The sequence below is a fragment of the Hyperolius riggenbachi genome, chromosome 10 (assembly GCF_040937935.1).
Source record: "Hyperolius riggenbachi isolate aHypRig1 chromosome 10, aHypRig1.pri, whole genome shotgun sequence".
In the NCBI taxonomy this organism is placed as follows: Eukaryota; Metazoa; Chordata; class Amphibia; order Anura; family Hyperoliidae; genus Hyperolius; species Hyperolius riggenbachi.
Genome location: NC_090655.1, coordinates 28,369,648 through 28,382,351, shown reverse-complemented (window position 1 = coordinate 28,382,351; position 12,704 = coordinate 28,369,648). Strand labels below are relative to the sequence as shown.

At 47.7% G+C, this 12,704-nt stretch overlaps 1 protein-coding gene across 1 annotated transcript in view; it reads left to right on the top strand.

Annotated features, from left to right (window-relative positions):
- The window catches only part of LOC137533913 (alpha-2-macroglobulin-like protein 1), a 65,135-nt gene that overhangs the window by 15,534 nt on the left and 36,897 nt on the right, over positions 1-12,704 (top strand). Inside the window, exons 6-8 of the mRNA XM_068255223.1 lie at positions 1,551-1,625; positions 3,204-3,380; positions 4,261-4,339. Of these exons, the coding sequence (XP_068111324.1) occupies positions 1,551-1,625; positions 3,204-3,380; positions 4,261-4,339 (331 nt within the window). The remainder of the gene's footprint in view (positions 1-1,550; positions 1,626-3,203; positions 3,381-4,260; positions 4,340-12,704) is intronic.

Genomic DNA, 12,704 nt, shown 5'->3' with positions numbered 1-12,704 from the left:
CTTTACTAGCTGCGTCAGCACACCGATCGCCGCCGCCCCGCGCTCGATCTCCGCTATCCGTCGCGCTGCGACGCCCCCCCCCCCCCCAGACCCCGTGCGCTGCCTGGCCAATCAGTGCCAGGCAGCGCTGAGGGGTGGATCGGGACTCCCAATGACGTCACGACGTCACTGACGTCGGTGACGTCATCCCACCCTGTCGCCACCAAAAAAAAAAAAAAAAAACTGCTGCGCTGCCTCCTGGCGGAATTCATTAGACCGCCAGGAGGGTTAACCACTACACCACCACCGCATCGTGTATTTACGCCCCCCTGCACACTGCTTCACAACCAGGGGCGTAAATACACGTACCCACGTTGTTTACCTCGCCGCTCACAATTGCTGCACTGACGATGCTCATTTCCGCCGCAGTTCCACTGCTAAGTTGATCAGGGACTGGGAACAGCTTGTTCCTATCCGGATCGCTGTCCCTGCGATGAATGAAAAGCCGGCATCACGCTGACGCCGGCATTTCATTCACGTAAACAGATACACTTCCGAGTACTGTTTACGTACTCTGAAGTTGAGTGCAGTGCCATCTTGTGGCCAAAAAGTAAAATGCACTCAAACATACACACACATACACCCACATACACTTTATATATAGTTATACATACATTTTATTACGTTTTAACTCATTACATTCCTACTCTATAGTTACCCAAATAAAACACTTATAAAAAAAATTAAAAAGAAAATTTAAAGATAATAATAATTTAAAAAAAAATTGTTAACTTATACACTTTGTAATATTTTACTGTCATGAAGGAATATTACTGTTAATTCTGCAAATAAAGGATTTTAATTAGATATATATATAATTAGAAATCACTAAATTGAAAAAATGCACCTTTATTTCCAAATAAAATATTGGCGCCATACATTGACCTAGGGAAATATTTTAAATGTTGCAATAGCCGGGACAAATGGGCAAATACAATACGTGGGTTTTCATTACGGCAGCATGTTTTATTTTAAAACTATAATGGCTGAAAACTGAGAAATAATGAATTTTTTTCATTTTTTCTTATTATTCCCTTTAAAATGTATGTAACATAAAATAATTCTTAGCAAAAAGTACCACCCAAAGAAAGCCTTATTAGTGGCAAAAAAACCCCAATATATAGATCATTTCTATTTGATTAATAACGATAATGTTATTAACGAATTGATAGAAGGAGTGTGATATGAAAATTGCTCTGTTTTTTAGGGGGGAAAAACTGTGGTTGGGAAGTGGTTAATACCTTACAATGTCGCCTACAGGTAAAGTGGCCAGATAGTGTATGGGTTAAGGGCTCTGCCTTTGACATGGGAGACCAGGGTTCCTGGCTAGGGTCATTACTTATTCAGTAAGGAGTTCTTAGGCAAGACTCCCTAACACTGCAGGGTGGCTTCTTGAGCGTGCCCTTAGTGGCTGCAGCTCTTGAATGCTTTGAGTCCAACAGGAGAAAAGTGCTATACAAATGTTAGAATTATTATTATTATTATTAAAGTATTGGTGTTTTTTATCTCAGATTCAACAACAGTCCCATTGGACCTTCCTGAGGATATAGTGCTTGGATCCCAAAAAGCGGAGGTCTCAGTGACAGGTAACAGAGAGTTGTATTTATGCATTTATCACAAAAACAAAAAAAGGAAAAAAGTCGGCACCACACCAAGTAATCACAACTCAGTTACATTTACTGTAGAAGCAAAAAACAAAGAAGACAAAGCAGCAACAGACTGCTGTTTCGGACAGGCAGCTTGAAAAATGACCCAGTCTGAAACAGCAGATGTTACAGCTCTGTCATGTCTGGTGTTTTTTTTCTGTTACAATAAATGTAGTTGAGCTGTGATTACTTGGATTGGTGTCAACCTTTTTGCTCTTTTTGTATCTGTGGCCCCCTATGGTACCGGAGTTCAGGTCTTGACACACACTCTACAAACTTTTTATGTGGGTGCTTCTCCTCCTCCTCTTCAGTCTACAGTGCATTTATCCAGGGCCAGCATCAGACATTTTTGGTCCCCATGCTGGACAAATCTGCTGGGCCCCCGTCACTCCTCTCTGCCTCCACATGGCAAATCACAATCTTTGAAGGCCTGAACACACTGACGACTGTGCATCTGCTTTTCACAGGCTCCCATGGCTGGGTGTGTTGTATGTTCAGTTCATGAATACTGCAAACTGCGCTTGCATAGAACAATCCCAGCTATGGGAGCACGATGGAGGAGGCACACAGCCCGGAACAGTGCATGCGCAGTGCCCCCAACCCAGCTGGATTGTGTGAATTTCACAGGAGCACAACGGCTTTAACTGGAAAGGTTTTGACGAAGCTGACAGACTACAGGGGGCTAGAAGGAGCCCCAGGGAAGTAAAAAATCTTTTCTCCCATTCATCTCATACTTGAATCACTAACTGGCTAATGTAGCTCCTCGATGAGCCTCCCAGCACCTCTCAACACATTAATGGGCAGACAGAAGGACAGCGAAAGACAGACACAGACTGCAGCTGGGTCCTGTTTGTGGTACTGTTTGCCAGGCCCCAGATTCACTAGGGCCCCATACAGCAGCCCCCTGTGTGATGCCTTGATGGCGGCCCTGGATTTATCACATGCAGCCGCGAAGGAATAACTCTGTATTGTTGAATGCTTATGGTACAGGGCAGCGGTGCATTGATAAGCCATTGCTGGGCTTTCACCTCTAAAGAAAAGTGTAAGATCAGCAATATTGTTCTGCTCCTCCCACTCACCAGTCTGTGAGCTGCTTGTAGCGCAGTTTAAACTAGATAAAATTCATTGTCTACTTATAAAGCCTATATTCTTCCTAGCCACCAGATGGCGCTGCATTGTATACATTTGATTTTTTTTTTCTTTTATTTCCATAGAAAAGATGTCTTAATAGACATCGGTTGCGGTTAGACATCATTAGAGGGAGGGTTCATGTAAGGAGAGGGTTAGGTGAGGTGTTAGTAAAATATCAGTAAAAATTACCAGAATTTTGCTAACCGACTTAGCCACTGCCAACAGTAGAATATCAGTCATTTTACAGATATTTAACTAGCGGCTTTTCCCTGCACTTTTTTTTAAATCAACGCACTAGCCAGTGGGCCTCCAAGCTTCTTCACTTCATACATGCATCCCACCTCTGCTTCCGATGTTATTATGACTGGGAATGTCTCTGTCTTCTAGGTGATATTATGGGAAAGGCTTTGGACAACTTAAATAACCTTGTGCGGATGCCGACAGGCTGTGGAGAACAGAATATGATCTATTTGGCCCCCATGGTTGCCGGTATTGAATACTTAGGCACCACAGCACAACTTACAGATGAGATTATGGAAAAAGCAAGATCGTACATGGAAACCGGTAAGCTGGTAAAGTTGTTAGCAGGGCCGGTTCAAGTAACAATTGGGCCCTAGGGCAAAATTAGCCTGGGGGCCCCTCAACAGACACTCCGACCAAAAAGCGTCATTAGAGGCCCCTTGTTGCAGCCAAATTTCCCTCCTGGGCCCCTGAGCTGGCTACTGACCCTCCCCCAATCAACTCCCAACTTAACAGACTCTGCAAAGTCCCTGGGGAGCAACAGTTAAGATGGGGAGGGACACCTTGGGGGCCCCTACAGGCTCTGGGGCCCTGGGGCAATAGCCCATTTTTTCCTATGGTAGCTCCGGCCCTGGTTGTTAGTTAACATGTCAGCCTTCCACTGGAGGCCAGATGGGGTCTTCTTCACAAGAATACATAAATGTAGTCAGATTAGGTAAATCGAGAGGAGCATTGCTCTTATCTGCTCACTTGGGAAGCATGGAAGAGGTAGTGAGTCTGAGAGCTCAACACGACTTTTATAAAGCACTTTTTAGACAGCAATTGAAATATCTAATAAACACATTTACGTGTACGGTCTGTGCTGTGTGTGTGCAAACCTGCGAAGTCCCATCTAAGAACCAGGGGCGTAGTTGTAAATAGGCAAATCAGCTTCCCCCACAGCAGAACTTTGACACCCTCTCCCTTGCCTGTCCATGTTGACCCTCACAGCCTTGGGACCCATCCTACAAGGGTCATAAAACAAGTATGGCCATCTCGATCGTCACACCTTTAACAAGCGTGGCCAACAAAAACACCTGATCCGAAGGTTGGACCCCTTTATCAAAAGGGGTGAAGTAGGGTCCTTTTACAGCTCTGGGCTTTTCCCCTGTAGTTACCCCCTTGCTAAGGACAGTCTGATTACAAGTTTCTCTGTTGTCCCCAGGTTACCAGAATCTGCTGAATTTCAAGCATCCCGATGGGTCTTATAGCGCATGGGCAACCGATGCATCAGGAAGCACTTGGTAAGAAACTCCATTCATCTTTCTTATCACATCCTCATGTTGCCATGTGTTATTGTTGTTACCTATAATTAACTTTCATAGCGGTTATCATAGCGGTGGAAAAAAACAAACTAGGAGCGGTTATCCTGAGCTGAACTTGTGGTAGCCACCGGAATGCGCACAGTGGGCGGTTTAACTCACCTCCCAGAGGATCCTGACATCGGCCACCATTCTTCTTCCTCTCCTCCGAGGCTCTGGTTCCCCGTGGTGAGATTGCTGTCTGTCGTCATGATGACAGCCAGAAAACTCACAAAAGGGTTACAGTGCCACCCGGAGGATGGAGGGAGAACTGCAGTGCTGGATCCCAGGGAGGTAAGTGAGTGCTGGAGCTGCTGAAGATCTCTCTGCGGTGTGATTTGTTCCAGGTTTTAGCATCTTAGAGCATGCTTAAATATTGTACCACTTTTAGACCCTAAAATCCAGAAAGAATCAGACCGCCAAGGAGGTTAAATCGGTGCACTTCATAGCCCACAGTTGTGTTTTAGTAAACAGAACAAATAATTGCAGTTTTGGGACGTGTGTGAATAACAATACGAGAAGCTGCAAGTATGAGGAATTTAAAGAGAACCTAAAGTCAAAAAAAAAAAAGAGATGAACTCACCTGGAGCTTCCCTCAGCCCCCTGCAGCCGATCGGTGCCCTCGCAGCCCCGCTCCGATGGTCCAGGACCCGCCGGCGAACACTTCCGGTTTGGCCGTCACCGCCCGACAGGCATGGGAACGCGAGTGATTGTTCGCGTTCCCAGCCTGGATATCGCCCCCTATGCTGCTATTGCGGCCAGGAGGTCGCAATAGCAGCATAGGGGGCGATATACAGGCTGGGAACGCGAACAATCACTCGCGTTCCCATGCCTGTCGGCCGGTGACGGGCGAAACCGGAAGTGTTCGCCGGCGGGTCCTGGACATCGGAGCGGAGCTGCGAGGGCACCGATCGTCTGCAGGGGGCTGAGGGAAGCCCCAGGTGAGTTCATCTCGTTTTTTTTTTTTTTGACTTTAGATTCTCTTTAAGGGCTATGAAGAAAGTAATTGGTCATGTGACTTCCTAACATTAAAGGAAATCTGAGGTGAAAATAAACTGATGCGAAAAATAATTGTATCTATCCTCTAGCGCCTAAAAATTACTTTTTAGAATCCTGTACTTTTATTTTCTGTGTACCAGGTAAGAAAATAATGTTTATAGTGGATCTGAGATGAAAAACTAACTATAACAAGTAATTTGTCTATATATCGTATAGTTACATAGTTATTTTGGTTGAAAAAAGACATACGTCCATCGAGTTCAACCAGAGAACAAAGTACAACACCAGTCCGTCCCCAGGCCCGCCATCAGGGGGGGACATCCGTGACTCCCGTCACGGGCCCGGGCCTGCAGGGGGGCCCTATCCCCGCCGCGGCCCTAGCGGGTGCCGCCCGACCGCCGCTCAACCTCCCCTGGCCGCTGCTCCCTCCCTCCATCCCTCTAGCCGCCGCCTCCGCCGCCGCGTCAGACCCCGATCAGGCGGCGACAATAGTGCGGGCGCTAGGACCCAGCGCCCGCACTGATATGCGGAAGTGACGTCACTTCCGCATATAGAGCGGGTGCGTCCAGCGCCCGCTCTTACTGGTCGGGTCGCCGCTGATCTTGAGGTCTGACGCTGCTGGCAGCCTGGCAAGGTAGGGGAAGCAGCGGTGGCGGCTGGGGGGGACTCCCTGTCACTCACTCACTAGCTAAAGGGCCTCCCTGTCACTCACTCCCTAGCTAAAGGGCCTCCCTGTCACTCACTCCCTAGCTAAAGGGCCTCCCTGTCACTCACTCACTGCCTAATGGGGCTCCCTGTCACTCACTCACTAGCTAAAGGGCCTCCCTGTCACTCACTCACTAGCTAAAGGGCCTCCCTGTCACTCACTCACTAGCTAAAGGGGCTCCCTGTCACTCACTCACTAGCTAAAAGGGCTCCCTGTCACTCACTCACTAGCTAAAGGGGCTCCCTGTCACTCACTCACTAGCTAAAGGGGCTCCCTGTCACTCACTCACTAGCTAAAGGGGCTCCCTGTCACTCACTCACTAGCTAAAGGGGCTCCCTGTCACTCACTCACTAGCTAAAGGGGCTCCCTGTCACTCACTCACTAGCTAAAGGGCCTCCCTGTCACTCACTCACTAGCTAAAGGGGCTCCCTGTCACTCACTCACTAGCTAAAGGGGCTCCCTGTCACTCACTCACTAGCTAAAGGGCCTCCCTGTCACTCACTCCCTAGCTAAAGGGCCTCCCTGTCACTCACTCACTGCCTAATGGGGCTCCCTGTCACTCACTCACTAGCTAAAGGGCCTCCCTGTCACTCACTCACTAGCTAAAGGGCCTCCCTGTCACTCACTCACTAGCTAAAGGGGCTCCCTGTCACTCACTCACTAGCTAAAAGGGCTCCCTGTCACTCACTCACTAGCTAAAGGGGCTCCCTGTCACTCACTCACTAGCTAAAGGGGCTCCCTGTCACTCACTCACTAGCTAAAGGGGCTCCCTGTCACTCACTCACTAGCTAAAGGGGCTCCCTGTCACTCACTCACTAGCTAAAGGGGCTCCCTGTCACTCACTCACTAGCTAAAGGGCCTCCCTGTCACTCACTCACTAGCTAAAGGGGCTCCCTGTCACTCACTCACTAGCTAAAGGGGCTCCCTGTCACTCACTCACTAGCTAAAGGGGCTCCCTGTCACTCACTCACTAGCTAAAGGGGCTCCCTGTCACTCACTCACTAGCTAAAGGGGCTCCCTGTCACTCACTCACTAGCTAAAGGGCCTCCCTGTCACTCACTCACTAGCTAAAGGGCCTCCCTGTCACTCACTCACTAGCTAAAGGGCCTCCCTGTCACTCACTCACTAGATAAAGGGGCTCCCTGTCACTCACTCACTAGCTAAAGGGCCTCCCTGTCACTCACTCACTAGCTAAAGGGCCTCCCTGTCACTCACTCACTAGCTAAAGGGCCTCCCTGTCACTCACTCACTAGCTAAAGGGCCTCCCTGTCACTCACTCACTAGCTAAAGGGGCTCCCTGTCACTCACTAGCTAAATGGGCCCCCTGTCACACTCACTCACTCCCTAAAGGGGCTCCCTGTCACTCACTCACTAGCTAAAGGGGCTCCCTGTCACTCACTCACCAGCTAAAGGTTCTCCCTGTCACTCACTCACTAGCTGAAGGGGCTCCCTGTCACTCACTCACTCCCTAAAGGGGCTCCCTGTCACTCACTCACTCACTCACTCACTCACTCCCTAAAGGGCCTCCCTGTCACTCACTCACTAGCTAAAGGGGCTCCCTGTCACTCACTCACTCCCTAAAGGGGCTCCCTGTCACTCACTCACTCCCTAAAGGGGCTCCCTGTCACTCACTCACTCCCTAAAGGGGCTCCCTGTCACTCGCTCACTAGCTAAAGGGGCTCCCTGTCACTCACTCACTCCCTAAAGGGGCTCCCTGTCACTCACTCACTACCTAAAAGGGCTCCATGTCACTCACTACCTAACCTGGGGGTCCCTGTCAGAATCCAGGTGAGAGGTGTCTACCATAATAAGGGGGCATTATGCCTATTTATGTGAAATGCTGTCTATTTATGTGCCTCATGTCTGCTGAATTTGTCTTGTTGGGGGCCTAATGATTGAATTTTTACTTGTTGGGGGCCTCATGATTTGTTGGGAGCCTCATTGCCTCAAGATTGCTGAATTTGTCTTGTTGGGGGCCTCATGATTTGTTGGGGACCTCATGATTTGTTGGGGCCTCATGATTGCTGAATTTGTCTTGTTGGGGGCCTCATGATTGCTGAATTTGTCTTGTTGGGGGTCACATGATTGCTAACTGCGAGACTATGGGAAACGCTGAATCATTACCATATGAGACAATAGCATTAAACCTACTTTTTTAGTTTTTTTAAACAGAAAATAAAACTGGGAGGTTCTAAAAAAATGATGGAGCACTTCCTCCTTCCGGCTTGAAGGAGGAAGTGCTCGATATCGAGGCTTGCAACGCGTCCATTCGGAAACTTGCACCTCGTTGAAACGCTGGGCGGAGAGCGGCGGTCTGGGTAATTAACCCCGCCGCATCTAGCCGCCCAGCTGTGGCAATTAGAGCTAACTTGAATCACGAGTATCCACCGTGGTTATTCGTGATTAATTTGTGGACAGCAAGCCTCCAACTAGCTCTGCCAACATGTAATGGCTACGCACATTTCTCAGTTTGGGGGGGGGGGGCCCGGACTGATGATTTGTGAGGGGCCCCAAAATTTCTGATGGCGGCCCTGTCCGTCCCCCACATATCCCTGTGGATCCAGAGGAAGGCGAAAAAACCCTTACACGGCATGGTCCAATTAGCCCCAAAAGGGAAAAATTCCTTCCCGACTCCAGATGGCAATCAGATAAAATCCCTGGATCAACATTAGGCATTACCTAGTAATTGTAGCCATGGATGTCTTTCAACGCAAGGAAAGAATCTAAGCCCCCTTTAAATGCAGGTATAGAGTTTGCTATAACGACTTCCTGTAGCAATGCATTCCACATCTTAATCACTCTTACTGTAAAGAACCCTTTCCTAAATAAATGGCTAAAACGTTTTTCCTGCATGCACAGATCATGTCCTCTAGTCCTTAGAGAAGGCCTAGGGACAAAAAGCTCATCCGCCAAGCTATTATATTGCCCTCTGATGTATTTATACATGTTAATTAGATCCTCTCTAAGGCGTCTTTTCTCTAGACTAAATAAACCCAGTTTATCTAACCTTTCTTGATAAGTGAGACCTTCCATCCCACGTATCAATTTTGTTGCTCGTATCTGCACCTGCTCTAAAACTGCAATTTCTTTTTTGTAATGTGGTGCCCAGAACTGAATTCCATATTCCAGATGTGGCCTTACTAGAGAGATAAACAGGGGCAATATTATGCTAGCATCTCGAGTTTTTATTTCCCTTTTAATGCATCCCAAAATTTTGTTAGCTTTAGCTACAGCGGCTTGGCATTGAGTACGATTATTTAACTTGTTGTCAATGAGTACTCCTAAGTCCTTCTCCAAGTTTGATGTCCCCAACTGTATCCCATTATTTTGTATGGTGCTAGACCATTAGTACGACCAAAATGCATGACTTTACATTTGTCAACATTGAATTTCATCTGCCATGTATGTGCCCATATAGCCATCCTATCCACATCCTGTTGCAATATGACACTATCTTCCTGAGAGTTGATGATTCTGCACAATTTTGTATCATCTGCAAAAATAGCAACATTATCTGCAAAAATAGCAACATTATTCTAACAGTATCTAAAGTTTAGATAGTTTACACAGCAAATCTAGCTGCAAACAGCTTCAACAGTATATGATAATTTCTTCCTGTGATACAATTAGGGCAGCCATGTTCTGTTTGTGATCATTACACACAGGCAAGCTGCTGCATCTCCACCCCTCAGCCTGTGAAAACTTCACTCCCCTCTCCTCCTCTCTCCTCCCCTCAGCCCTTGTAATCTCTGGCTAGTAACCTCCTCCTGCCCAGATAGCTCTTGCTACATGGGTCTCAGAGTGCCTTGGCGCTGGAGGAGCTGTGGGCGAGGCTTGTTTTGTTTATAGGGAATTATGGTACTAAAACATAAAAAAAAAGTATTTGGCTCGAGGAATGCCCTATAAACTATATATAAGGAACACTATTATGCAATGATTAAAAGTTTATCTTGGATCCACTTTAATGTTGTATTGTCTCATATGCTGATACAGTCTCCAGTGTCCCAGAAGCTAAAATATATCAACCAATCATTTTTTTATCTATTCCCTGCACTCGGAAGCTATTCTCAGCAAGGAAAGAAGTTTATGGCTTAATTACTTATGTCTTATCAGTGAGGATCATGCTACAGTCTGACTAAAGGTGGCCATACATCAGGGAATTTGGCATATGATATAATGAATTGTATGTGTGGTATGGATAATGAATAGAACATTAGTAAAAAAAAAAGTCTCATATTTGTATTTTTAGTTACATAGCTTTTTGTATAACATTGCACCATACTGTCACAGTTGCAGTTTTAAAACCACACTCTGTCTTTTAAGCTATAAAACAAAGTAGAAGTAATCAGCCTTTGAACTTTCCTGCAGTAAAACCTGATCTCAAGCTGTCTCTCACTGTTTCGTGGGTGAATAAGTGCTTCCCGAAAACAGGACTGCATTCAACTCAGTGGGTCCAATAGCTCAGAGAAGCTCTTTTGCATAGATAACTGAAGTTTTTTTTTTAACTCTTCCTGTACTGGAAAAAAATATGAGGCTCTGTTCTTTTACTACTACTTCTGCTGCTGCTACTGCTGTTACTAATGTTCTATTTCTTAGCTTTACTACACATACAATTCATTATATCATAAGTTTATTTTCACTTCACGTTTGCTTTAAATGTGAATATAAAACACTATGATTCCACACAGCTTCTAATAGAAACTTGTAGTACCCAATGCAGGTAATAACTCTTTGCCAGGAACTGGGAGCACATGGGCAATCTTACAGGCCCGGGCCAAGGCAGAGGCGGAGAGGCTCCAGCCTCTGGGCGCAGCGTAGGAGGGACAGGGCTGAGGCAGAGGCGAGAGAGGCTCCAGCCTCAGGGCGCAGTGTAGGAGGGGGCAGGGCCAAGGCAGAGGCGAGAGAGGCTCCAGCCTCAGGGCGCAGTGTAGGAGGGGCAGGGCTGAGGCAGAGGCGAGAGAGGCTCCAGCCTCAGGGCGCAGTGTAGGAGGGGGCAGGGCTGAGGCAGAGGCGAGAGAGGCTCCATCCTCAGGGCGCAGTGTAGGAGGGGGCAGGGCCAAGGCAGAGGCGAGAGAGGCTCCAGCCTCAGGGCGCAGTGTAGGAGGGGCGCACAACTCACTCAGTTATCATACTTCTATTGTGTTTGAAGCAGGGAGAAATAAGAAAAGATGATCCATGGCTGTGGCTGCCAGCCAGATAACTAGAGATTAAGGCAGTGGTTCCCAACCCATGTGCCGCGACACATACATGTGCCGCGGCAGCTTCGGGTATGTGTCGCGGCTCTCTCGGAGGGGAGCAGCACAGTGGAGGAAGAGCTGTGGGCAGTGGCGGAGAAGCGAGCCATCTCCCCCCCTTCTCTCACCTTAGGGTGCTCTGCCTCCCTCGCTCTCCCCTCCGATACTGTGTGTGTGGCGGCGCTTGGCAGCAGGCGGGAATTACCTTCCGTGTCGCTCCAAGCGCCGGCCGGAAGTTCTGGTTCTGCAGCCGCTGCTCTGGTCTGGATCAGGCCAGAGTAGTGGCAAATCATCCCGCGCCGGCGACGAGACCAGACGTAGACACGGAAGGTAAGTTCCGCCCCTCTGCCAGCCACCGCACTTCGTTCCGGAGGCGAGAGCGAGGGAGGGAGAGCCGCTCTCCTTCCCTCGCTCTCTCCTCCTGGAGGGGAGCACCTGGCTACATATACTGGGCACATATATCCCTGGCTATATATACTGGGGACATATACCGGGGACATATACACCTGCCTACATATACTGGGGACATATACCCCTGGCTACATATACTGGACACATATATCCCTGGCTACATATACTGGGCACATATACCCCTGCCTACATATACTCCTGACTACATATACTGGGCACATATACACCCTGGCTACATATACTGGGGACATATACCCCTGCCTACATATACTGGGCACATATACCCCTGGCTACATATACTGGGGACATATACCGGGGACATATACACCTGCCTACATTTACTGGGGACATATATCCCTGGCTACATATTCTGGGCACATATACCCCTGCCTACATATACTGGGCACATATACCCCTGGCTACATATACTGGGCACATATACCCCTGGCTACATATACTGGGCACATATTCCCCTGGCTACATATACTGGGCACATACCTCTGGCTACATATACTGGGCACATATAACCCTGGCTACATATACTGGGCACATATATCCCTGGCTACATATACTGGGGACAACTGGCTGTTTGTCATTATGTGCATTTACTGGTGAAAAGCTGTCTCTTATTATGTGCATTTACTGGTGAAAAGAGGTCTCTTATTATGTGCATTTACTGGTGAAAAGCTGTCTCTTATTATGTGCATTTACTGGTAAAAAGCTGTCTGTCATTACGTGCATTTACTGGTGAAACGCTGTCTCTTATGTGCATTTAGTGGGGAAACGCTGTCTCTCATTACATGCATTTAGTCTACGTGTCACGGAGATCTGAACGTTTGGTTTGATGTGTCACGACTCCAAAAAGGTTGGGAACCAGTGGATTAAGGTGTTGGGGGGTTGGGGGCCCTGGGGTACCTCTTACTCTAATAGCAATCAGTGTGTTACGGTGTGACGGCTG